This window comes from Microcaecilia unicolor, chromosome 14, assembly GCF_901765095.1.
Source record: "Microcaecilia unicolor chromosome 14, aMicUni1.1, whole genome shotgun sequence".
NCBI classification, from domain to species: domain Eukaryota; kingdom Metazoa; phylum Chordata; class Amphibia; order Gymnophiona; family Siphonopidae; genus Microcaecilia; species Microcaecilia unicolor.
In genome coordinates, this window is record NC_044044.1 from 43,214,319 (window position 1) to 43,241,960 (window position 27,642).

The window sequence follows — 27,642 nt, forward strand, 5'->3', positions numbered from 1 at the left end:
GGGTGGGGGGGGAGGCGGAGGCCTTCCAGTTCCTCTGCATCGGCACGTCTCTTCTTTTTTAAGCTTAATGTTAAAATCCACGTTATTTAATTACGAGCAATGTATCCACGGCTCCTTTTGATGCCACTCAAGGAGATTCAACCTAACCTCCTTGTTGATGCCACTGGTGTTGGGTTAAGTACGCATGCGCGCTTTGAGGCTTTTCGTCTTCGCGGCAGGAAGTGTGTACCTGTGGGGGACGACGTCGCGAGATATAATCCCGGAAGTGTGTCTTGAAGAGGACGGAGGCTGGGTGGAGCTGGAGAGAGGCTGTGACATTTACCCCCCCGGTGAACGGGGTGAGGAATAGGCGAAGGAGCAAAGAGGGAACGATGGACTCCTGGGTGCGCTTCAATGCCCAGAGCCAGGCTAAAGAGCGAATCTTCAGGTACGTGGGGCGGGAATATTTGTAACCGCCACTTTTTCATGAAGAAATTTTTTTTTTTAATTTCGCTTTTGAGTCTTCAGAGAGCCGAAGGTCACCTCTTGTTCTACTAACGAGGCAAAAGCATTTCTGCGTCTTCTCGTCGTGTACTGCATTCGCAATTTTATGCACTCCACAATTGTACCATCACTATTGTGCCTGCGTGTGTGGGAAAATGTGGGGTAGAAATGTACTATAAATAAATTACTCACACAACTGTTAAACAGAAGCAGTTTTCGGACCTCAGGCATTAATTATTATTAGTAGTAGTAGTAGCATTTATACCCCGCTCTTTCCCACTCGATAGCAGGCTCAGTGCGGCTTACAATAAATGGGAACGAAGTGTAACAGAGATTAGTATAATCTCTGATACACCTTCTTTTTATTATTTATTTATTATAGTTGTACCTCGCGCATCGCAGGCTCAATGCGGTTTACATAGTAACAAGAGAGAATACAATCTATAATATCAGAATCAACAAAGGAGGTATGTGGTAGGACAAATGAACAAGGGGTAAATGGGATAAAAGAGGTATATGAGAGAGGATAGGGATAGGTAAGGAAGTGGAGCGATGAAGAAGAGTGTGGAGGGTAAGAAGATTGGTAGGAGGTACTTTACTACTATGCCAAGGGGAATTAACTAGGGATTAGCTGTTGTTTGCAGTGTTTGGGTGGCGGGGCTAGTTCTGGGCAAGACTTCTACGGTCTGTGCCCTGAAATTGGGAGATACAAATCAAGGTAAGGTATACACAAGAAGTAGCACATATGAGTTTATCTTGTTGGGCAGACTGGATGGACCGTGCAGGTCTTTTTTTTGCCGTCATCTACTATGTTATTATGTAAATATCGTTTGCCGAGAATAGAGCGCGCACTCTTTTTTGATAGTGCGCACAAGCCCCAAAAAAACAAACAAATCCCCCCAAAACAACAGACAATAAGACACTTTCTGCAGTCCATTCCGAGAACTACTCTTTGTAAAAAGAAAGGGCGGAACAGCAACTCTCTTCTCTTTCGGTCTTCAGTGATCACGTATTCAGACTATTGGTTTGGTGCTCTACTGTGCAGCTTGCTCCCTCCCAAGCTTCGTGGCAAGGGCAGTTGCCCTTCTTGACCATCCTTTATCACAGTCCTGGGAGGGAGAATGGTTTTGAATTGAACAACATGGCACAAATTTTATAAATCATTTTTACTTATTTTTATACATGTTTACGTTTTATATACTAAATATCAGTGTTTTACAGTCACTATACTGTATTTTCCTCTTGTGAAGCATGCTTTACATATGGGAAATGGCGCTTGTAAAACTATGCTGTCAAATGTGTATGTAAGTGTGTGTGTGTGGGGGGGGGCAGGGGTGTAGTTCGGGCAGGGCTGGGGTGAGGTTTCAATATGCATGCATGTTTTATAAAATATATATGTATGCTTATAGAGAACACTTGCACCTTCTTTTGGAAAGCTGGAAATATGTATGCACTATTGGGAATAATAATGAGTGCCTGTTTTATTAAGGTGAAGAGGCACTGATGTTATCTTTGTAAAATAGATGCTGTTATGCAACTCTACATAGCCACCTTGTAAGGGAATTACCCACCTAGCTGTTTAAAATGTGTTTCACTTTATAGGCCTCCCTCCCCAAACTGGAGTAACACCTCTAAATCTCAGGTGTCATCAGGATTTACATATTTCTGTGAACATTAAGAAATAGGTTCATGATCCTGAAAAGTTGTGGGGCTGGATTTATTGCTGTTCCTAGAGTACTTATTGGTTTCCTAAATTGAGTACAGCAGTTGGTTCCATTGTTGGATGACAAAGACAGGGCATCCCACATCTGTTCTGGGATTCTGCAGCCTGTCAGGATATACATGTTTACAATCAGCTTGCATAAATTGAAGATATAATATAATGTGAGATCATTTATAATATAGCCAAGGATTGTAGACCTGATATATAACGTGGTCAGATATCTTGGACCTCAACATTGGCATTATATAGGGTCTACAATGTATATGAAAAATGAGTTTTAAAAAGGGAATTTGCAAAGGGTGGTGTAGGAAAGGGGTAAAAGGAGATGAGCCTGGGAGTGATTGTCAGGTTTGTTGAGAGAGAAGTTGAGTCTATGAAAGAGGACTGACCAGCTGCATCGGGGTGGGGGGGGCACCTCTCCGATGCAGTGGCCTTCCTCTCTCGCCGTCCTCTACAGTCTGCTGTGACTTGTATCATGGCAAGAAACAGGTTAAGAATCACTGCCTTGGCGACTTTCTCAGAAGAGCAAGTAAAGGCTCATATTTTGGAATTTCCAAGTATTTGCTGATGATTCCAGCTAATCCTTTGTACCTCAAGATATCTGAACGCCAATGGGAGTTTGCCATCAAAAAGGATTATATTGTAGACATTTATCACATTCTGGCTTTTTTTTTTTTTTAATGAACTTTGTACCAAAGTTACACGTTTGCTCTGACATGAGCCAAGCTGCCAATCTTTGATTTCACCCTAAGCCTATCCAGCTGAAAGGGGCCTTTACTTACTGCTATGTCGTAAGGTTTTCTAATTAATGGCTTGTCCTGAATTTAAGAGGCAGAGAAGTAAGATTATTTTTCCAGTCTTCTGATTTGGCATAAACTAATACTTTTTTTTTTTTTTTTTTTTTTAATGGTAGAATCATTCTGGCCTAAAACCATCTAGAACTAGAAAGACCATCTATGGCCTCTGGTGCATCATCCCATACTCATTTTGTAAGAGTCCCTGAAAATAAGATATTTTTACATTACCTAGTGTGAGCACAGTTTCACAGCTGACAACAGATAAGTGTTTAATAGGAATTATTTTTTCTAGGAAAGAACCCATCGAAATTTTAAACAAGGTGTTAAAAGCAGATTGCTCTTAAAATCGGAATCCTTTCTATACTGTGATCATGCGGCTTTGTGAGAAACTGTCCTTTATAAGCAGAAAACAACTCTATAAAGCTCCTGCACAGGATTCTGTTTGGATAATTTATGTGGGTTCAGTAAAAAGGTTTTACAGTCTGCAGAAAAACCAGTTTCTTCAGGAACCCAAGCAGAATTTAGCATTTATACATAGAACCAGGAGCTTCGTGGTTTATGTTGTACCTTTTGAGGATTTCCATGAGACCTCCAATCCAAGTATCCAGACCACACAATGTTAAAGTGGTCTTAATTGGGGAAAACATGAAAATGAAACTTATGAGCCCATGGAAGCACAAAAGGGATTAATTTGGGCAGAGACTAGGGTTGTTGGCTGTTGTCAGATTCTGTTGTTACTGAAGGACTTGCCAATCAGAAAGAGGACGGTTCTATAACTTGGCACCTCTAGTTAGGTTCGTATTTCTATAAGAGCATCTGAGCACCAAAATGCATTCTGGAAATCCAGTGTAAACCCAAATTTAGGCACACCCATATACACCTGGTGTTAATGGTTGTGCCTAAGTACGCCATGCATCACACACACAACTTATAGAATTCTATAAGTTACGCATGTAATTTGGAGGCATGCCCATGCCCTGTTCACATATACGCACTATTCTATGAGGTAGCATGTAAGTATCAATCTGGGCGTAACTTTATATGCAAGATGTGCATGACTGCACACGCTCAATTGTAGAATTGCCCTGCCCATGTATTTTGCTTGTATGGTTTTACAGAATGAGTGTCTCGTGGCAGGTCAGGTGTTCCATACCCTGTTAGGAAAAGGATCTTCCTGACTGGCTACTGAGAGCAAAGAACTTATTTTCCAGCCCAACACAGAAGGGTCTTTCTTCCACTGTTGCATCCTAGTACTGTGGACAGGAAATAGTGACTCTGTGTTGGGTATTGAAGCAATGCTGATAGTGGAAAGTTTTTGCTTGTCCTATTGGGATTTTGCTCACTTTCTGAGAGACTGTTCCCGCACTAGAACACAGGCCACAATCTCACTGCGGGGTAGTGTAGTGGGACGTTCCTTTGTTTAACTGATTATTCTTTTCTCTTCTGCAGGGCAGCTCAGTATGCCTGCACTTTCCTTGGCCACATGCTGCAGAAGAAGGGGGCCAGTGCCGAGCTTGTGGCCAGAATCAAACAGCTGGAGGCACACCTGAGCTTGGGGCGCAAGCGTAAGTGGGAGTTCGTTCAATTCCACTACCAATAATGAATAAAAGACTGTAGTGAATCTCTTGGGCATAGTCTCAGTGGGTCCCTCCCAGCTTAGAAGGCTTATTTTCACACAGTGATATTAAGGATTTCATGTGTCTGTGGAGAGTCAACTTTCTTGGCACTTGGCTTTGCTTCCAAACCCTTCACCTGGCTGTCCTGGGTTTCTTTACAGTGTTCAGACTCGGTAACTCAGTGGACTCCCTGGAGGCAGCCAAGCGTGCCATTCACCTGTCGGACATAGTCCTGCGTTTCTGCATCACCGTCAGCCATCTCAACAGGGTCATGTACTTTGCATGTGACAACATCCTGTGGGCAGGGAGATCTGGTCTGGTTCGCCATGTGGACCAAGATAAGTGGGGCCAGCGCTCATTCAGGTGACACTGCGTTCTCCCTTATTTGTTTTTCATTGGCCAGTACAATGTAGAGAACATATACTAAGCCTACACCTGCCTGCGTTTAAGGATGTGAGGAAGGCCAAGTTATGTAATGCAGAGCTAATTAATTCTACTGTACGATGTGATAATCGCTGGCAGTTTGGTGTGTGGGGTCACATGCCAAAGTATTGTGGAGCCTACAAAGAATTTTTTTCATGTACCAGACCATGTATTAGTTGGTAGATCCCTAGTTTTCAGTGATTCCATGGATGTAAAAATTGTCATAACAATCTTTCCTTTTAACATTGAGTGAAAGAGAAATGTGGCTTGGAATCATCTACCTTTTCTACCCTAAACTGCTCTGAGCTCCTAGAACAGAGGTGGCAACCATGGTTCTGGTTTTCAAGATTTCCACAATGAATGTGCGTGAAATCTGTTTGATTTGCATGTACCACTTCCATTGTATGCAATCTTATGCATGTTCATTGTGGAATCTTGAAGACCCAACTGGGTTGTGACCCTCAAAAATCACGGTTGCCACCCCTGTTCTAGAGGTTAGCCTGCCAACTTAAAGTTAGATCTCGGCATACTGGTCAGCAGAACAATCATGATTGCCTTAACAAGGTGCCAACATCCTTTTCTGTGAAAGAATTACTGGTGGAGAACATTTGCGATCATAAATATACTAAGCAGAACACTGGCTTTCAAATTCCACATAACCATCACAGAATTCAACATGTCATGTACAGAATCTGCTTTGAGCCACTGCAGGGATCAGGGGCTATGCTAAAAGTTTCTCATTCTAGCTGTTTTCTTCATCCCCATGCAGGTATTACCTATTCGCACTGATCATGAACCTAAGCCGTGATGCCTATGAGCTCAAACTTCTGATGGAGCACGAGACTTGTGGAAAGCGGCAGAAAGGCACACTAGTGGTAGAGGGGGGTGGCGAGGGCAGAGAGGCCATACATGGCAGTACCAGACAGCTGATGCTGCGCCTCCGAGTCCAGCTGCACCTCCTGTGCCATGTACTGCGCAGCAACCCCCCTTTGCTATTAGACATCGTGAAGAACACCTGTGATATTTTCATTCCACTGGACAAGCTGGGTCTTTACAGGACGAATGCCGGCTTTGTGGGGATTTGCGGCCTGACTTCTTCTGTGCTTTCTATTCTGACAATCCTTTACCCATGGCTGAAGCTGAAACCTTGAAGTGGCAAAAACACTGATCATGATGCTTTTAAGCCTGAGGACTGGAAGCTGGGCATAGTTCTGTAGAGCTCCCTCTCAGCCACAGAATGTTTCTGTATGGTTTTGGGTAATCATACCACTTGCCTGCGAAGATCTGAAGTATATGATCAAGCACTGGTCTTCCTAGTTTTCACTGGGTAATGAAGACATATTTTTGAAGGCATTTCCCCCCCCATATGCCACATATGAATTGTCAGTAAAGCCAGTGGCTTATTTCAGTTAGCATCTTTCACTGGGTATATTACTGGCATAGACTGAGATCTTCTTATCTAGTTAAGCTGAGTATTTCATTAGAAAATGGGACCTGAAGTCATTGTTATGCAGAATCAAACCCTTCTTCTCTTCCCACAGAAAGTTAATCAAGGTTTTAGATCACATAAATTTATTTACAACATTGTTGTTATCTTTTTTGCATGGTTTATTCTCATGTAACGTTTTGTGGTGCACCTTGTTACCGGACTATGCATTCATCCAGTGTAAGACCCAGAGACTGTTTTGCAGTTGTACAGTATTGAAAGAACACCATAGGCAAGACCCACAGTCATTGCTGCCAGTCGCCTCCTCACCCAGGTCAGCTGGAATGTTCTGAGCCATTCCTGATTTTGCACTATGGCATTCGGGGAGTTGTAGTTCCTCTGTGTTCTGAGATCAGCAGGAGCTCCGGGTCTGTGCGTGCACAGGGGGTAAACCAGGAGCTAGATCAGCCTATTTGGGCTCACCTGGTTGAGGTGGCAGTCCTGGTTGTGGCTTCCTGCGTAAGATGCACGGTTGTCTGGTGAGGACAGTAGGAATAATGCTCTCGCCCTGCTCCTCTTCTTCCCCCCCCCCCCCCCCCACCCCGTGTCTCCCTTAACATGCTAATAACATTTGCCACTGTTGTAACTGCTGTAGTGATACTGAATGCTCTGTGCAACAGGTGCTTTGTTTCACACCATCTCCATTACTATAATAATGATGAGAGAGTGTTTTACTAGGCTGCCAGTAGCCTCACATTTGTGGACTTATGTAGGATTCTTCACAAACTATGATATCCTGATAGTATAGTAACTGTGACCTAGTGACATTATCATGCCCTTGGCTTATTCTCCTTTTGGTCTAATCGGTGATCTGTAGATTTTCTCCAAGGACCAACATGACATCCAGGACATGACTATCCCTCATTAACCTTGTGAAAACAGTGTCACTTCTTTTTTCTAAAAACGATGTTGCAAGTTCAGCGGAGGATTCTAGCCTAGTCTTGAGTAGTCCAAACTGGAAAAATCTTTGCAGTTGGCAATTGTTTTGATACAGTTCAATGGATGAACTTCTGCTTTTAAAAGAATTGGAAAACCCAGCTCCAGAAGGGGTTTTCTCCCCAGTATTAAGTCTATTCAATCGTCCAGTACCATTCTGGAGGTTCTGACCCATTTCTAGCCTGTGTCAAAATCAGTTGACGCTAGTTAGCATGCTTCACAGTAATCATAAGACCTATTTTTCAGTTGATTTATGGTATTTAATATGCTTTAAACCCCTTTCATTGCAGCAGATGAATCCAGAAACTGATGGGTTGTGTCCCTCTACCAACAGGTGGAGCTAGAGATCACTAAACTGAAGGCAGTGGTACCAGATGGGCAGCCCCTCCTTCACTGTCTATTTCTATCTCCAGCAGATGGTAGACTGCTCTTCTAGATTCTGCCTTTCTAGGACTCCTCCTGGGCTGTTAGGCCAGTTGAGGGTTTGGGGGCAGTTGACCAGGTGGTGTCAGCGTGGGGGGCATACCTGGTGCTCTGGGTCCCTGCCTCATCTCGTGGTCCCTTTTCTCCCAGTTGTTTTCTTGGCTGAGCAGTCTAGCTTTCCTCTCACTAAAAAAACAAACAAAAAAAAAAAGAGTGAGAACCGCGTTTTGTTCACCTGTTCCCAATTTAACATACATAGAGGCATATTTTCAAAGCACTTAGCTTTCCAAAGTTCCATAGAAACCTATGGAACTTTGGAAGGCTAAGTGCTTTGAAAATATGCCTCATAGTAACATAGTAGGTGACAGCAGAAAAAGACCTGTACGGTCCATCCAGTCTGCCCAACAAGATAAAACTCATATGCACTACTTTATATGTATACCTGACCTTGATTTGTATCTACCATTTTCAGGGCACAGACTGTAGAAGTCTGCCCAGTACTAGCCCCGCCTCCCAACCATCAGTGCTGCCACCCAATCTCCGCTAAGCTTCTGAGGATCCATTCCTTCTGGTTAGACACAGATTGGATGTATCTAGAAGGAGCTGGTCTGTAAGTACTGACTCTGCCTGCGGGGCCGGTTCAGCAGCAGGCTCCTGACTGGTAGGGAAGATCGCTGCTGCCTCGAGGTACTTCATCTGGCTACGTGGGCGAGTCCCTGTTCTTTTTCTTACCGGGGGTGAGCGTGTGGTGAATGTAGGCAGAGGCAATTAAGCAGTGTTCCCACTGCGGTAAATGGAAGTCCACAGCAGGAGTGTGTCCAGCGGGTTGCTCGGATCCCTCGTCAGGGGAGAGCACTTTTTCTGCGGAGCTGGCTGTTTCCCACTCGGTGGTAGAGGGAGCGTGCACCATCTTGCAAACACCGACAGACACACTTCCCACCTCTTTGGGGAATGGTGGTTTCTGAGGCCTCCCGTTCTGTGATGGAAGTTGGCTCTGCTGGCACGGAGAATTCCCTTTCTTCTGGGACAGCTCCTCTGGGGACTTTGGCTGCGCCGGCTTCTTCCTCTGATATGTTTTCCCAGGAGTTCGTCCTCTTTTTACATCGGACGTATCTGCTTAAGAGGACCTTTCCTCAGCCTCAGTCTTTGCCTGTCTCTCGCTTCCCCAGGGGCTTCCTGCTGGGGATTTGGGGCAGGATTTGTTACCCCTTGCGGTAGATCCTGCGCGTAAGAAGAGGCAACTGGTGTCCGACTCGGAAGGGGTGACGATGGCTCTTACCTCTAATCCCATTCGTTGGCTTCCTTGGCAGGGGACTCCCTAAGTCCATCAAGGGTGGATAAGCTTGGGGAAGGGGAGTTATTCCAGGAGGAGTTGGATGACCCTTCTGCAGTGTGTTTCTTCAGTAGGGAAGAATTGCCTAAGCTCATTGCTAATGCCTTGGAGGCAATGAACATTGCGGACCTGGAGGTGCAAGCTGCAGCTGCATTGAACCCTAAGATGGCCATCCATGGTTTTTCCTGTGCATGATGCTATCCAGGAACTCTTCTCGGCCCAGTGGGCTGACCCTAAAGGGGGTCTTAAGGTGGCCAGGGTGATGTCTCGCTTATAGCCGGTCAACCCAGAACTGGCTGAGAAGCTTGCCTTTCCTAAGGTAGATGCCTTGGTGACGGCAGTCACTAAAAAGACCACCCTCCCGGTTGAGGGTGAGGTGGCATTGAGAGATATACAGGTTCGGCACCTTGAGGCTTTTTTGAAGTGTGCTTTTTGGCAGACTCTCTATGATTTGGTGCGGGCCTTGGCCAAGCAGATGGTGGTGGCAGTTTCTTCCCACAGTCTTTTGTGGCTCCATCATTAGGCCGCAGACTTGGCGTCCAAAAAGCATCTCAGTTGCCCTTCTGGGGAAGACTCCTCTTTGGGGAGGACTTGGAGAAAATTGTTAAGGACTTAGGGGGCTCTAAATCTCGGATACTTCCGGAGGATTAGCCCAAGTCCACGCCATGAGCGGGATCTTCTAGGCCCAGTTTTCTAGAGGCCCGATGTTACACCGGAGCGTTCAGGCAATACTTTTCAGTGCGCTCAGTTTTCTGCAGTGTTCCTCCTTTCGTGGAAACTAAAGGCCCGTGGGATCATCCACACATCAAAGTGCTGTAGGTCGCACTCCCCAATGATGGGACGCTGATCTGCTGTTCGCCTCCCAAGGTAGCAGGTCGCTTGACCCTCTTATACGAAGAGTGGGCCAGGATTACCTCAGACCATTGGGTCTTAGATGTTATCAGAGAAGGTTACAGGCTCAAATTCTCTTCTCCCGTAGGAGAGCTTTTCTTGGAGTCCCGGTGTGCTATGCCATCCAAGAGGGGAGCAAGAGGTCATTCTAAACTCCTGTACCTGAGGACGGTAGTTCCCATTCCTCCATGTTTAGGGATGCTGGTCGGTGATGGAGGCAGAGTAGCCTATCAATCGCCTGAAGCTCCGAGTGGTAGTAAATGCACTGTTAGCCTTTCAGGATGCCTTGATGGGCAAGGCGGTTGCACCCTGTTAGACAGCATTCAAAGTCTGGCTCTCACCGCTGAGGCTAGTCATTTCTTCTCATGGGCCAAGACTCGCGTTCTTTGTCGGCAGTGCACATTGCAGGAACCTCCCAATGTACAGGTGGACTTCCTTGGTCAGCATCTTTTGGATCCAGCACAGTGGGAGTTGTCAGCGGAAGCATTTCAGTTGATTTGTCTTCAATGGGGAACGCTGGAGATCTGATGATGTCCCACAGGAATGCCAAAGGTTCCCACCTTCTTCACAAGAAGGAGGGAGGTCAGCTTGGCAGGGCTGGTCGCCCTTCTGCAAGACTGGCCGGAGGACATTCTCCTTTACGTGTTTCCTCCCTAGCCATTAATCGGTCGAGTGCGCCTCAGGATCCGGCAACATCAAGGCTGTGTCATCTTGGTGGCGCTGGATTGGCCAAGGCGTCCTTGGTATGCGGATGTAGTTCCACTTCTCCTCCCACTTTGGTTTTATGGCCTGCCTCTTGAGCGGTCGCATTTGAGGAAGAAGAGCTATTCCAGTGAAGTAATTGCTACCTTACTACAGGCTTGGAAGCGGTCTACGTCGACAGCTAAGATATGGTTGTGGCATACTTTTGAGGTTTGTTGTGCTGCCAGTACTTGGTCGCCCTTTTAAGGCTTCTGTTCCCAAACTTCTGTCTTTTTTGCAGGAGGGTTTACAGAAGGGTCTAGTTTATAATTCTGTGGTGGTCCCTAGCCTTCTTTAGGGGCCATGTGTCGGGCACGCCCTTGGCGTCTCATCCGGATTTGATGCGCTTCTTGAGGAGCGTGCTTCATCTTCATCCTCTGTTTCGGAGGCTGTGTCCTTCCTGGAACCTTAATCTGGTTCTCCAGGCACTACAGGGAGCTCCGTTTGAGCCGTTGCAAAAGGCGTCCGACATGGATCTCACCCTGAAGACGATATTTTTGTTGCCGTTGCTTTGTCATGGAGAGTTTTGGAGATTCAGGCTTTGTCGTGTCTAGATCTTTTTCTGTAATTCTCAGAGTCCGGGGTTACTTTACGGACAGTTCCTTCTTTTTTGCCAAAAGTAGTTTATATTTTTCATGTTAATCAGCCTCTTTTCCTTCCCTTCGGATTTTGGGAAACTGAGACTCTTGGATGTCCAGCAGGCTCTATTCCAATACTTACAGATGCCTGATTTTCGGCGCTCGGATAATCTTTTTTTTTTTAACCCTGCACGGTGGACCCCCGGAGGGGGCAAACTGCTTCTAAACTGACTATAGCCCATTGGATTAAGGAAGCTATAGTCTGTGTATATTTTGCATGGCCGCTGCCGTCTGGAGGATTACGAGCCCACTCCACTAGAGGACACGTGGGTGGAAACGGGCAGGGTTTTTTTCACTTGATGAGATTTGCAAGTCGGCTACTTGATCTTCGGTGCGTTCTTTTTCAAAACACTACTGAGTGGGATGTGGCAATGTCGACGGATGCAATTTTTGGTGCAACGTTGATGTCACAGGAAGTGACAGCTTTTAACCTTCTTTAGGGACTTTTGGTACATCCCATCAGTTTCTGGATTAATCTGCTGCAAGAACAAGGAAGGTAAAATTATGCCTTACCTGCTGATGGGTTTTCTTTCCTTTATTGCAGCAAATGAATCTAGGATCCCTCCTTATCTCTGCCGTGGTCTTTGTTCTTCTTTTTAAAAAAAAATTTCATTTTTTTGTGGCTGTTTAGTGCATCTGATGCTGTTATAGTGATTTTGTTATGGTTCGTTGGTGAGGAAGGCTTTCTAGGCTCTTTTGCCTGTTTTCTGCTTTGTGATGAGACATAGACTTAAGGGGTCCTTTTTACTAAGGTGCACTGAAAGTGGCCTGCGCTGGTGTAGACACGTATTGGACGCGTGCAGGTCCATTTTTCAGTGCACCTGCAAAAAAAAAAAAGGCTTATTTTTGGCTGAAAATGGATGTGAGGCAAAATTAAAAATTGGCGCTTGTCCATTTTGGGCCTGAGACTTTAGTGCCACCCATTGACCTAGCAGTAAGTCTCACGTGTTAACCAGTTGGTAATGGTCTACGTGCGTACAATGCCGATTACCACCTGGTTACCGCCGCACGCCGTAAAGTTTCTGGCGTGCTTAGTGGGTGCACGTAAAATTTGAAGTTACTGCCCGAGCCATGAGGTAGCTGGGCAGTAGTTCAAAATTGACACGCGTAGGCACCTATGCGGCTTAGTGAAAGAGCCCCTATGTGAAGAAGGGGCGGGCCATCTGTTACCTTTTGCCTTTAGTGATCTCTATCTCCACCTGCTGGTAGACAGACACAACCCATCAGTTTCTGAATTCATCTGCTGCAGTAAAAGAAAATTATCAGCAGGTAAGACATAATTTTACTATTTTTAGAAAATCCCATGAAAACATTCACTTAAGGATTATCAGCACAAGGCCTTGGAACTGGCAGAGCTGCTGAAAAAAAATTCTGTGCTTTTATAATGCTTTAGCTATAAATGTCAGGAAACTGTACTAATGCTCATTATATGCTTATTTTGGTGATCCCTGAATGTGCAGCCAGCGCCACAGCTTACCATTAAAACACTGCATTGTGAAACGAACTATGAAGTGGCAGTGGCAAAACTTTGTATTGTTGAAGGATTGCTATAAATACTGTGTACCCGAAGCCTTGTAAATATCCAAATGTTTAAATAAATTGTTGGAATAACAATTTGAAAAGTAATGAATGCTAAGCTCGTTGGCCCTTTATTGCATTTGTGGGGGGTGATCTGTAATACAGGCAGTGTCAGCCTGCTACCAGAGTGTTCTAGCTTTACCATGCCTTCAGCTTTCACCATTGGTTGTGCAGGATAAGAGGAAAAATTCCCACAGCAAGGGATCAGATGAGACTCAGTAGAACGGCAGAAAGACTTCGTGTCAGGAGCCGCATCTTCACAAAGGTTATAGCTGTTTGTTTTTAAAAACTTCACATTGGATGGGATAGAGAAAAATGGTAAGTCTAGAAAATGTGGGCTGAGCCCACAGCTGCGGGAAACCTAGGAGGTGCTGTAGGATGGCAGTAGGAAGGGAACAGGCCTGAAGGTCTTTAGTTGGTTGGGGGATAATTTTATAACAGGGTGCCTGTCTTTCTAAAAGCAGCAGGGGCTCCTTTTGTGCCTTTATGAAATAGGCTCCAAGAGTGACCCTCGATATTGATTGATATTTGGTAAGACACGATTCCAAAGCGCCACACCACTCAGTGAGAAACTGCACTGGCTTCCTATCAAGGAACGTATCTCTTTCAAAATCTGCACCTTAGTCCATAAGATTATCTACAGTGTAGCCCCAGGTTACATGATTGACTTAATCAATCTCCCAATCAGAAATAGTACCAGTTCATCACTGTCTTACCTGAATCTCCACTACTCTAATTGCAAAGGACTAAAATACAAGACAACCCATGCGTCCAACTTCTCTTACATAAGCACACGCCTGTGGAACACACTGCCACAAGTGGTGAAAACAACTTATGATCACCTGAAATTCAGAAAATTATTAAAGACTCACCTATTCGAAAAGGCATATCCGAATGACCCAACTTAAGTGACTCAACCCAGCAACACTTCACTATAAGCCACTACAGCATTTTGTACTTATCCCGTACCGGACTTGGCGAATGCCTTCATGGTATTATGTAAGCCACATTGAGCCTGCAAATGTGTGGGAAAATGTGGGATACAAATGTAACAAATAGTGCACAGATTTGCAGCTGCTCTGAAGATCATGTAAATGTGTGCCCACATTGTAGAGAATATATTTGATATACCGCATTTCCTTTGTCAATAGCAAGACGATGTACAAAATGAAACGAAACAAAAAAGTAGGAAAAACGCCAATTATTATAGAAAGGCAAGAGAAAAGAAATAGGGATTGTGAGGGTGGTAGGGGGACCCTGTAATAAAAGTATCATTAAAAGTAGTATGAGCTAAAAGCTGAGTTTTCAATAAAGAACTGAATTTGGGATATGAGAGTTCAAGGCTGACAACCTGAGACAGAACATACCATAAGAATAGCTATACTGCATCAGACCAATGGACCATCGAGCCCAGTATCCTGTTTCCAACAGTGGCCAATCCAGGTCAAAAGTACCCGACAGAATCCCAAATAGTAGTAAGATTCATGCTACAGATCCTTTTTCCCAGGGCAAGCAGAGAGAAGGGGCTGTACAAATGAAGGCCCTATTTCTTGTGGATTCATGGTGAGCGTGGCGTGGGGCGTGTGTAAGTATGCATTACCTTGTGTTTATAACAGCCATTTTCTATTCTCTTTCTATAAAACATCAGTGTGTTGTGCTGGTGTGGATTTGCTCCTACAAAACTTGACCATTTCTAGAGTTTGAGACTTGCTTCTGTAGCACACCTGAATGATGCTGGCTTGAGAGCAAGGCTGTGGAGTCGGGACACCGACTCTTTCTGATATTTAAGCTTTACATTTTTTTTGTTCTGGGTCTAAAGTACTAATAAAAATAACTTTAGAACAGGATGAAGTATAAAATGATAAATGTACCATATTATAATGTTTTTACTTATTTTGAAGTCGGAGTTGGTACATTTTTACCAATTTTGACTCCATGACTTAGCCTCCCCCAGCCCCGCTTGAGAGAACGGCCCCCTGTACTGGGGTGTCTTGGGTAATGGTTTATAATACTGATATCACCCCTCTCCCTACAGTAGCCCTCTGCTTTGTAAAGGAGCCAGTGGTGTACCGAGGGCAGGGCAGTGGGGGTGGGGAGGAAGCGGACAGACACATGGAAAGGGGGAGAGGGCAGACAGCAGATGGAAGGGGCAGAGAAAGCAGGCAGACACTGGATGGAAGGGAAAGAGTTAAGTGAAGATAAGGAAAGCAGAAACCAGAGACGACAAAGGATAAAGTAGTATTTATTGTTGCTGTGGTAATAGAAAATAAAAATAAGGTGATCTTTTTATTGGGCTAATTTTAATACATTTTTGACTAACTTTAAGAGACTAAAACCCCCATCCTCGGGTCAGGACAGAATACTGTAACATAGTAGACGACAGCAGAAAAAGACCCGCACGGTCCATCCAGTCCGCCCAACAAGACAAACCCACATGTGTATACCCCCCCCCCCCCCCCCAGGGCACAGACCGCACAAGTCTGCCCAGCAGTATTTCCCACCTCTCATCACTGGCTCCGACACAGACCGTATAAGTCTGCCCTCCACTATCCTCGCCTCCCAACCACCAACCTCTCTTCCACCACCCAATTTTGGCTAAGCTTCTGTGGATCCATTCCTACTGCACAGGATTCCTTTATGCATATCCCACGCATGTTTGAATTCCGTTACCGTTTTCATCACCACCTCCCGCGGGAGGGCATTCCAAGCATCCACCACCCTCTCCGTGAAAAAATACTTCCTGACATTTTTCTTGAGTCTGCCCCCCTTCAATCTCATTTCATGTCCTCTCGTTCTACCGCCTTCCCGTCTCCGGAAAAGATTTGTTTGCGGATTAATACCTTTCAAGTATTTGAACGTCTGTATCATATCACCCCTGTTCCTCCTTTCCTCCAGGGTATACATGTTTAGGTCAGCAAGTCTCTGCTCATACGTCTTGGAATGCAAATCCCATACCATTCTCGTAGCTTTTCTTTGCACCGCTTCCATTTTTTTAACATCCTTCGCAAGGTACGGCCTCCAAAACTGAACACAATATTCCAGGTGGGGCCTCACCAACGACTTGTACAGGGGCATCAACACTTCCTTTCTTCTGCTGATCACACCTCTCTCTATACAGCCTAGCAACCTTCTCGCTACGGCCACCGCCTTGTCACACTGTTTCGCCGCCTTCAGATCCTCGGATACTATCACCCCAAGATCCCTCTCCCCCTCAGTACCTATCAGACTCTCACTGCCTAACACATACGTCTCTCGTGGGTTTCTACTCCCTAAATGCATCACTTTGCATTTCTTCGCATTGAATTTTAATTGCCAAACCTTAGACCATTCTTCTAGCTTCCTCAGATCCTTTTTCATGCTTTCCACTCCCTCCCGGGTGTCCACTCTGTTGCAAATCTTAGTATCATCCGCAAATAGGCAAACTTTACCTTCTAACCCTTCGGCAATGTCACTCACAAATATATTGAACAGAATCGGCCCCAGCACCGATCCCTGAGGCACTCCACTACTCACCTTTCCCTCCTCCAAGCGAACTCCATTTACCACCACCCTCTGTCGTCTGTCCGTCAACCAGTTCCTAATCCAGTTCACCACTTCGGGACCTATCTTCAGCCCATCTAGTTTATTTAAGAGCCTCCTGTGGGGAGCCGTGTCAAAAGCTTTGCTAAAATCTAAGTAGATTACATCTATAGCACGTCGATGATTCAATTCTCCAGTTACCAAATCAAAGAATTAAATGAGATTCGTTTGGCACGATTTCCCTCTGGTAAAACCATGTTGTCTCGGATCTTGCAACTTATTGGCTTCCAGGAAATTCACTATCCTTTCCTTCAGCATGGCTTCCATTACTTTTCCAATAACCGAAGTGAGGCTTACCGGCCTGTAGTTTCCAGCTTCTTCCCTATCACCACTTTTGTGAAGAGGGACCACCTCCGCTGTTCTCCAATCCCTCGGAACCTCTCCCGTCTCCAAGGATTTATTAAACAAATCTTTAAGAGGACCTGCCAGAACCTCTCTGAGCTCCCTCAATATTCTGGGATGGATCCCGTCCGGTCCCATGGCTTTGTCCACCTTTAGCTTTCCAAGTTGTTGATACACACTCTCTTCCGTGAACGGTGCTCTATCCACTCCATTCTCAGGTGTACTTTTGCCAGTCCCTCGCGGTCCTTCTCCAGGATTTTCTTCAGTGAAAACAGAAAAGTATCTATTTAGCAAATTGGCTTTTTCTTCATCATTATCTACATAGCGGTTCGCTGTATCTTTTAGTCTCACAATTCCCTTTTTAGTCATTTTCCTTTCACTAATATACCTGAAGAAAGTTTTGTGGCCCCTCCTTATATTTCTAGCCATTTGTTCTTCCGCTTGCGCCTTCGCCGGTCGTACCTCTCTCTTGGCTTCTTTCGGTTTCATCCGGTATTCCTCCCCTTGTTCCTCTTCTTGAGATTTTCTATATTTCTGGAACGCTAACTCTTTAGCCTTTATTTTCTCAGCCACTTGCTTGGAGAACCATGTCGGTTTCCTTTTTCTCTTGCTTTTATTTACTCTCCTTACATAAAAAGGCCAGATTCTGAATACAATGCAACACCACACCACAGAAACAATGATGTATGTCCCCACTGTGCAAAATATAAACACAAAGATAGATACATAGTTACTATGTATCTATCTTTGTATTTATATTTTGCACAGTGGGGACATACATCATTGTTTCTGTGGTGTGGTGTTGCATTGTATTCAGAATCTGGCTTCTTGGGGGTTCAGTTTAATTTTTGCCTACATATCTCTCTTTTATTTATTAGGATTTATTTACTGCCTTTTTGAAGGAATTCACTGAAGGTGGTGTACAATAAGAACAGATCAAACATGAGCAATAGGCAATTACAGCAGTAAAAATATTAAAGTAACAATACAAAGTATGGCATGGTATACTAGCAATGTCAACACAATACATAATAAAACATTATAATTGGTAGTGAAGGGTAAGGCAAAGTTGTATCATATAGGTGGGTAAAAAAGTAGGAAGAATTAGAAAGTAAAGTGACTGATTTGAAGAAAGTTACACGTGGAGGAGTGGATAAACATGTCCCGCTGCAGTATGTGCAGCCTGAGTCAATCCTTGTGTGAGTGAGACTAACAAGTTAGTTACTTCTTCCATTAAAGGCTTGGTTGAAGAGCCAAGCTTTCACCTGCTTCCTGAAGTAGAGATAGTCTTGTGTTAAGCGGAGCCTTTCAGGCAATGCATTCCAGAGTGTGCGGGCTACTCCGGAGAAGACTCGCTTGCGGGTATCACATCGTGTAATGTCTTTCGGAGAGGGTATAGTTAGTGAAAGTCCATGGGAGGACCTTGGCGGTGTGTGGAGGATCATCCTATTCTTTAGATACTCGGGGCCATTTCCTTTCAGGGCCTTGAAGATCAGACATAGTTTTTTAAATTTAGCCCTGTATTGTGCTGGTAGCCAATGAAGTTTTTGCAAAAATGGTGTGATGTGGTCACGTCACTTGCAACCTTCTATGAGTCTTGCTGCTGCATTCTGAATCAACTGGAGCTGGTGCAGGCCCTTTGTAGTCAGACCATTGTATAGTGCATTGCAGTAATCCAGTCTTGAGGTTATCATGGCATGCACAACTGGGATAAGATTTACCTTCTCGATGTAAGGAGAGAGGAAGCGTAGCTCTCGCAAATAGTAGAAGCAGCTCTTGAAGGTTGCTTTGATTTGGGGAATCAGAGTAAGTGTTGAATCTAGCTGTATTCCAAGGCTCCTGATGTGATTTGAGGGGGAATTCGTACTTCCCAAAAGGGATTTTGATGTCAGGTATGTATCCATTTGTGTTAGGGACCCAAAGAAGCTCGGTTTTACTTGGGTTCAGGCAAAGTTTGTTGGGTTCAGCCCATTCTTGAATTGATGTTAGACAATCAGTTTATTCAAGGCTGTGTAGGTAAGTCAGGTTCAATGGGTATGAGTAGCTGCATATCATCTGCTTAGATGTAGAACTGAGTGTCCATTGACCAAATCAGCTCAGCTAGTGGCTTGAGGTAGATATAGAAGAGAAAAGGTGACATTATCAATCCTTGTGGTACCCCGCAGGTCAGCATCCATGGTGGTGATGAGTTGCTGCCAAACATTATGGCTTGTTGCCTGTCTGATAGGTAGGATCTGAACCAAGGAAGTACTGTTTCATTGATACCTGTTTCTGTCAGTCATGCTAGCATGATATCATGATCCACGGTGTCAAAAGCTGCAGAGAAATCAAGCAGTACTAACATCGAGGTGAATCCCTTGTCTCGGTTTCTGTGAAGATCATCTAGCAGGGATACGAGAACGGTTTCTGTTCCGTAACCAGGTCTGAATCCAGATTGACATGGATCTAGCCAGTTACTTTTTTCTAGCCATTCATTAACTTGAACACAGACTTTTTTATTCTATGAGTTTCCCTAGAAACGGGATGTTGGATACTGGCCTGTAACTTTCAAGTTTGTCCTGGTCAAGGTTGTTTTTCTTCAGCAGAGGGCAAACCACTGCCCTTTTTAATGCTGGTGGTAGTTGCCCATTAGAAAGTGAAGGTGTTCACAATTTCTGTGGCGCCTTCTATAAGGCCCATACCTGCCTGCTGCACTATCTTTGGGCAGGGATCGAGGGAGCAGGTAGTTGGTCGAAGGTCTCTTAGGATTTTGTCAAGGGTCTCCTCTGTCAGGTTAAGTGTTCCATCTGTCTCCGTTTGGAGGGGGTGAATTTGTGCACCCCTGGTTGACTGGTTGGGCACTGGGTGGGATTGCCTGTAAATCCTGATGGAGGCTTTTAATTTTGTTGGCAAAGTATGCAGCAAAATCATTGCAGTTCAGTTTAGACTGAGCTGGCTGGTTCTGTTGTGGGGGTTGCAGTAGGCTGTCTACTATACTGAACAACTGCTTGGTTGAATTGGCAGCCTGTGCAGTGCATTGAGAGAGAGACTGTTTTAGTTTGTAGTTACTTATTCTATACTGGGTGAGGATGTATTTGTGTTCTATGTTTGTGAAAAAGATGGTTTTCTGTTGGCAGGATCATCTTTACTACTCTGGTGTGCTTAGATTTTACAATGGGCTCATTGATGATCTAGTGCTCGCTGCATTGCTTAAGATGCTGCTTTTTCCTTGATACACCCTTGTTGTGTGACTCGTGGATTATTACTAAAAATGTTTTCATATAGAGGAGGGGATTGTTTAAAAAAAGAAAAAGAAATCTGCCCTAGGTGTCAAATATGCTAGAGAGCCACATATACACAGGGTAGATCACCAAATAGAAGATATAGGTGTAGTGGAAGTCAGTTTCAGAACTTTAATGCACAAATACAACCAGAGCCTGACGTGGCCATGTTTCGCCTATATGGCTGCATCAGGGGCAGCTATTAAACATAAAAATGAACATCACTAAAAAATAAATACAATAAAACGCAATACATAACAAAATCATAACTACAACATAGTGAATCATGAATATAAACTTAGTCAATTACTTAATTGTAACATATAAAGGGCCCTGCTTACTAAGTCGTGTTATAGGCGCATTAGCGTTTTTAATGCGCATTCACCATGTACGAACCTACAGTATCTTCTGTATCCCTAAATGTTGGTATGCATGTCTTTTGATATTTCTATACATGCAGATTTTTTATATAATGTGCATTTAGTAAAAGAATATACCCTAAACATTAGCCATACAACCAGAGATATAAATGACAAGAACAGCATGTGTATATAATAATGAAAGTCCTGATCGTGTTGTACTAAAGCATATGCTTCTATTCCGTGCCCTGTGTTCAGTAAAGGAACTAATTTAAACAGTGTTTGATCAAAGGGAAAGCAACCTCGAATATTGTGTGCAATTCTGGTTACCTCATTTCAAAAATGATGTAGTGGAATTAGAAAAGGTACAGAGAAGTGCAACAAAAATGATAAAGGGGATGGGATGGCTTCCCTGTGAGGAAAGGCTAAAGCAGCTAGGGCTCTTCAGCTTGGAGAAAAGAAGGCTCGGGGGAGATACGATAGAGGGGGCACACAATGAAGCTACAAACTTAGTAAATTTTAAACAAATCGGAGAAAATATTTCTTCGCTCGTGAAGTTACTCTGGAATTCGTTTCCAGAGAATGTGGTGAAAGCAGTTAGCAGGGTTTAAAAATGGTTTGGATATCTTCCTAAAAGAAAAGTCCATAAGTCATTATTAAAATGACTTGGGGGAAAATCCACTGCTTATTTCTAGGATACACAGCATAAAATGTACTGTTTTGGGATCTTGCTAGGTACTTGTGACATGGATTGGCTACTGTTGGAAACAGGATGCTGGGCACGATGGACCTTTGGTTTGTCCCGGTATGGCAATACTTATGTACTTATGTAGATAGTGGCACCTACCTAGAGGGGAATAAAGGAAAAGAAGATTTATAAAATTACCTTTTTTTATTGGACTAACTTAATATATTTTATGACGAGCTTTTGAAGGCAGAACCATCTTCAGGTCAAGTATTAACAAAAGATAACAAATTTATATATATTCTGACATTGTCATCTTTTGCTCATTTCCGACCTGAAGAAGCTTTCTTCCTTCGAAAGTTGTCAAAAACGTATTAAATTAGTCCAACAAAGGTATAACTTTATTTTTGTTCTTCTTACAGAGAAAGTACCTGTAACTATACCACAGAGAGGCGGTATATATAATTATGTATCTCTAAATATAGTTTTATTTCCATTTATGTCCTTATAGAGGACCAGTATAAGCAGAGAAAACTATCCCAGCATGCAACTAAAACTGCCGTTCTAAAATAGCTGTTTGTCCTTTTGTACAATGGGACTTATTTCTGGGTCTTTTTATGCCATAGTACAGAATACCGACTTGTTTTCTTTACTAATTTGCCTTGCGTTGTGGTTCTGTCAAGAATAATGAATCTCCAACAGTTTCAATTGTTGTTTCTTATGTTTAAAATAAAGTATGAGCGTTCATTAGTGTTGCTGTGTTTATAAACTAATAAAAAGAAACTCAAAAGAAGTATTGTGAAAAATTGTGAGAGGACCTTGACAAGACTGGGAGATGGGGCATCCAAATGGCAGATGACATTTAATGTGCGCAAGTGCAAAGTGATGCATGTGGGAAAGAGGAACCCAAACTATAGCTACGTGAAGCAAGGTTCTACATTGAGTCACCCCCCCCCCCCCCCCCGGCAAAAGGATCTAAATGTCATCATTGATCGTTCTTTGAAGCCTTCTGCTCAGTGTGTAGCAGCGGCTAAGAAAGCAATAGAATGTTAGGTAATATTAGGAAAGGAATGGAAAGCAAAAATGAGAATGTTATAATGCCTTTGTATCGTTCCATGGTATGACCTCACCTCAAATATTGTGTGCAATTCTGGTCACCGCATCTCAAAAAAAGAGTATAGTGGAATTAGAAAAGGTACAGAGAAGGGTGACAAAAATAATAAAGGGGATGGGGATGACTTCCCTATGAAGAAAGGCTAAAGCGGCTAGGGTTCTTCAGTTTGGAGAAGAGACGGCTTAGGGGGAGATATGATAAAGGTCTATAAAATGAGTGGAATGGTGAATGTGAATCGCTTGTTTACTCTTTCCAAAAATACTAGGACTAGGGCGCATGCAATGGAGCTACAAAGTAATAAATTTAAAAAAAATTGGGAAAAACTTTCTTTACTCAACATATAATTAAACTCTGGAATTCATTGCCAGAGAATGTGGTAAAAGCAGTTAGCTTAGCAGAGTTTAAAAAATGGTTTGGATACCTTCCTAAAAGAAACGTCCATAAGCCATTATTAAGATGGATTTGGGGAAGATCCACTGTTTATTTCTAGGATAAGCAGCATAAAATCTATTTTACTGTTTTGGGAACTTGCCAGGTACTTGTAACCTGGATTGGCCACTGTTGAAAACAGGATACTGGGCTTGATGGACCTTCGGTCTGTCCCAGTATGGCAACACTTATGTTCTATCACATAACCATTCTACTATATCTCATGTCTTTTGATGCCATCATAGGAGAATGCTCTTTTGCACAGCTAGCTTTTCATTCTTTCAATCAGTTGACACAGATGTGAAGAGACTTCAGCCTACCATAGATTTTGTTTTGTGGCCTAGTAGAGGGGAACATCTTAAAGATGGCAAGCCAAGGAGCTAGTCTCATAGTGAAGAAATTCGAGCCCCAGTGTAAGAAAGGGAAAATTTCATACAGGAAGTATTGGCTTAAGTCATCCCTCAGATCTGTATTTTCAAACAGGTCATGGGTTTTGTAGGAAACTCAATCAGAAGTATAGATCCCTGCATGCAATGGGGGACAGTCAGGACTGGGACAACATGTTCAGTTGATCTGAGCTGAAATGGCACACATGCAAGGTGGGTAATCCAGTGGTTTAAATGCATCACCCTTGTCCATTGCACCCCCCCTTTAAATGAGTTTATTAAAAATTTGATATATTGCCCTTTGCAGGGGTATCAGAGTGGTATACAAAGCAAATTAAAAACAGGCTGGACAGGAACTACAAATTGCAAACAAAAGGGGAAAGAGATGAAAAAAAAATCAATCAAGCAGGCTGCTGTTCTGGGCCAGGATCATCAAGAGGGGGTGGCAAATGGAAAAGGTAGTCTAAAAAAGTGAGCTTTCAGGAGAGGTTGAAAACAGCAAAAGTACAGCTCTGAGCAGAGGGCTAATGGGAGGGTGTTCCAAAGTGATGGGGCAAGGTTGAAGGAAGCAGGGTGGATTCCAAGTGGGATAATGGACTAGGAGAATAGAAAGATGAGAAGCAGAAAGGGAGCGGGGAGATGAGGGTGGTAAGGTAGGTGGGGGAACCATGACGCAGAGCCTTAAAGGCCAAAATAAGGTGTTTGAATTGGAACGGAAAGGGGCTAGAAAGCCAATAATGGTGTGCAAGAAAAGGGGAGACTTGATCAGATCTATGTGTATGACTGAGAAAACGGATAGCAGTGTTTTGGACAGTCTGCAGATGAGAGAGAGAAACCTTAGGAAGACCAGCAAGCACAATACAATAATTCAAATGAGCAGTGACCAAAGAGGACAGGAGTATGGCACAGGAGGAGTCATCAAGGTAACTATGAAGAGAGCAGAGAAAGAAGAAGCAGGACTTTACAGTAAATGAGACATGACAAGAGCTATTCTTTGGAGTTCTACGTGGAATGTTGCTACTATTTGAGTTTCTGTGTGGAATCTTGTCACTCTTTAGGATTCCAGAATCTTGCTATTCTTTGGGGTTCTACATGGAATGTTGCTACTCTTTGAGATTCTACATGGAATCTTGTCACTCTTTTGGATTACAGAATCTTGCTATTCTTTGGGGTTCTACACGGAATGTTGCTACTTTTTGAGAATGTGCATGGAATCTTGCTACTCTTTTTAGGATTCCAGAATCTTGCTATTCTAAGGGGTTCTGCATGGAATCTTGTCACTCTTTGGGATTCTGCATGGAACGTTGCCACAATTTGGGTTTCTGCCAGGTACTTGTGACCTGGCTTGGCCACTATTTGGAAAACAAGATACTGGGCTAGATGGACCATTGGTCTGACCCGGTATGGCTACTCTTATGTTCTTATGTGAGAGTTGAGGGTCAAAGGTCACACTGAGGAACTTAGAGAGAAAAAAAACAAAAGTGGGGTGCCAAAGAGAGGAGACAATGATGGAGGGAGGGGAATTTCCAGAAATGCAGAGGGTGACAGATTTGGATGGGTTTAGGACTAAGTGGTTAGAGGTTAACCAAAAGGAAATGGCAGACAAACAGGCCTGGAAAGAGAAAGGATTGGGGGTGGTGAGAGACCAACAGGATGTAATAAATACATAAGCTTCGCCATGCTGGGACAGACCAAGGGTCCATAGAGCCCAGCACCCTGTTACCAACAGTGGCCAAAAGAACAAGCAATTTGTCCCGCCCGTCCTAGAAATAATGTATTATTCCCTCGTCCATTCAGTAACATTTTATGGCCTTTTCCTCCAGGAAGCCGTCCAACTTTTTTTTGAAGTCCGCTAAGTTACCCGCCTTAACCACTTATTCCGGCAGCGAATTCCAGAGTATACATGTTGAGTGAAGAAAAATTTCCTCCAATTCGTTTTAAATTTACCACACTGCAACTTCATCACATGCCCCCTTGTCCTAGTGTTTTTGGAAAGCGTAAACAGACGCTCCACATCGACGTTCCATTCCACTCATTATCTTATAGACCTCTATCATATCTCCCCTCAGCCACCTTTTCTCCAAGCTGAAGAGCCCCAGCCTCTTCAGCCTTTCTTCATAGGGAAGTCGTCCCATCTCCTGTATCATCTTTGTCGCCCTTCTCTGCACCTTTTCCAATACCACTATATCTTTTTTGAGGTGCGGCAACCAGAATTGAACACACTACTCGAGGTGCGGTCGCACCATGGAGCGATACAACAGCAGAATAATATCCTTATTTTTGTTTTCAATCCCTTTCCTAATGATACCCAACATTCTATTTGCTTTCCTAGCCGCAGCAGCACATTGAGCAGAAGTTTTCAACGTAACATCAACGACGACACCTAGATCCTTTTCTCGGTCCGTGACTCCCAACGCTGGACCTTGCATGACATGGTTATAGTTTGGGTTCTCTTTCCCCACATGTATTACTTTGCACTTGTTCACATTAAACATCTGCCATTTAGACGCCCAGTCTCGTAAGGTCCTCTTGTAGCTTTTCACAGTCTTCCTGCGATTTGACAACTTTGAATAACTTTGTGTCATCGGCAAATTTGATTACCTCACTAGTAACCCCCATCTCTAGGTTATTTATGAATATGTTAAAAAACAGAGGTCCCAGCAGCGATCCCTGAGGGACCCCACTAACTACCTTTCTCCATTGCGAATATTGACCTTGTAATCCTACTCTCTGTTTCCTATCTTTCAACCAATTTTTAATCTACAGTAAGACACTACCTCCGATTCCATGTCCCTCTAATTTCCTCTGTAGTCTTTCATGAGGGACTTTATCAAGCGCCTTCTGAAAATCTAGATACACAATGTCAACCGGCTCACCTTTGTCCACATGTTTTACTCCTCCAAAGAAATGCAGCAGCTTGGTGAGGCAAGACTTTCCTTCACTAAATCCATGTTGACTTTGTCCCATTAGTCCATGCTTTTGAACGTGCTCTGTAATTTTCTTCTTGATAATAGTCTCTACCATTTTGCCCGGCACCGACGTCAGACTCACCGGTCTATAATTTCCCGGGTCTCCTCTGGAACCTTTTTTAAATATCGGCGTTACATTGGCCACCCTCCAATCTTCCGGTACCACGCTCGATTTGAAGGATAAATTACAAATCAATAGGAGTAGCTCTGCCAGCTCATTTTTTAGTTCTGTCAGTACCCTGGGGTGAATACCATCCAGTCCAGGAGATTTGATACTCTTCAGTTTGCAGAACTGCTCCATTACATCTTCCAGGTTTACAGATATTTCATTAAGTTTTTCTGACTCTTCAGCTTCGAATACCCTGTCCGGCACCGGTATCCCACCCAAATCTTCCTCAGTGAAGACCAAAGCAAAGAACTCAAATTTAGTTTTTCTGCTATTTCTTTGTCTTCTTTGATCGCCCCTTTTACACCCCGGTCATCCAGCGGGCCAACTGATTCTTTTGCCGGTTTCCTGCTTTTAATGTATCTAAAAAAAGGTTTACTATCGGTTTTCGCCTCTAACATTCTTTCTTTCAAAATCCCTCTTTGCCTTTTTTATCAGCGCTTTGCATTTGACTTGACATTCCTTATGCCGCCACTTATTTTCTTCATTTGGTTCCTTCTTCCATTTTTTGACTAAAATAGATCCTGCAGTGCCTGCTAGCCTCTGTTGATGTAAGTTAATCAGATTACTTCACGCGGTAGAAAAACACAGCCCCAGGGAGCACCCTCAAGACACCCCAGCACACGGAACAGAAGATCACCAGCACAGAAATTCAGCACAGTTTAAGCAATTACAGATTAGTTAATAGGATAGAGAGGCTTAGAAAAGACATCGGTGAAAGAACAGCGTTTTTTTTTTCTCTCCTACGTTTGTTTTAGGTGAGATATAGATTTAAGAACAGTGAGATAAGAAAAAGAAAAACTTTTTAAAACAAATGCTTCCTCAGCCACTAATTCAAATAGCTCTGAAAATCCCCAGCACAGCCCCAGGTCCAGGGTAACTGAAGCTCTGTGTAGATGCAGAATTTGATACAGAAAGATTGGATCAGAGTTGCCAAAGGGGCCAAGAAAATGTTGAATAGCATAGGTGGGACTGAAGAACCCTGGAGTACATGGCAGAGTGGATAAGTGTGGGAGCAAGTGCCAGGGAATGAAACTAAAAGGAACGATCACTGCGGAAGGAAGAGAACCAGCTAAAGACAGAACCCGAGATACCTATAGAGGAGAGACGAGACAGAAATAAAGAATGACTGATGAGATCGAAAGCAGCTGTAAGGTTGAGAGAAACAAGAATGGTGGAAAGATCATGATCAAGGGCAGACTGGAGATTCTTAAGAGAAGCAATAATCATTTTAGTAGTGACCACTGCAGAACCCAGATTGGAAAGGATGAAGAACAGTGTGCTG

General features: G+C 43.7%; 1 protein-coding gene across 1 annotated transcript; it reads left to right on the top strand.

Annotated features, from left to right (window-relative positions):
* The first annotated feature begins 240 nt into the window (after nucleotides 1–240).
* Nucleotides 241–7,041, top strand: PEX11B (peroxisomal biogenesis factor 11 beta). The gene is made up of 4 exons (XM_030188200.1): nucleotides 241–427; nucleotides 4,453–4,568; nucleotides 4,781–4,982; nucleotides 5,812–7,041. Exons 1-4 carry the CDS (start codon nucleotides 372–374, stop codon nucleotides 6,191–6,193), a joined length of 756 nt encoding a protein of 251 aa, XP_030044060.1. The 5' UTR covers nucleotides 241–371; the 3' UTR covers nucleotides 6,194–7,041.
* Nucleotides 7,042–27,642: the final 20,601 nt, after the last annotated feature.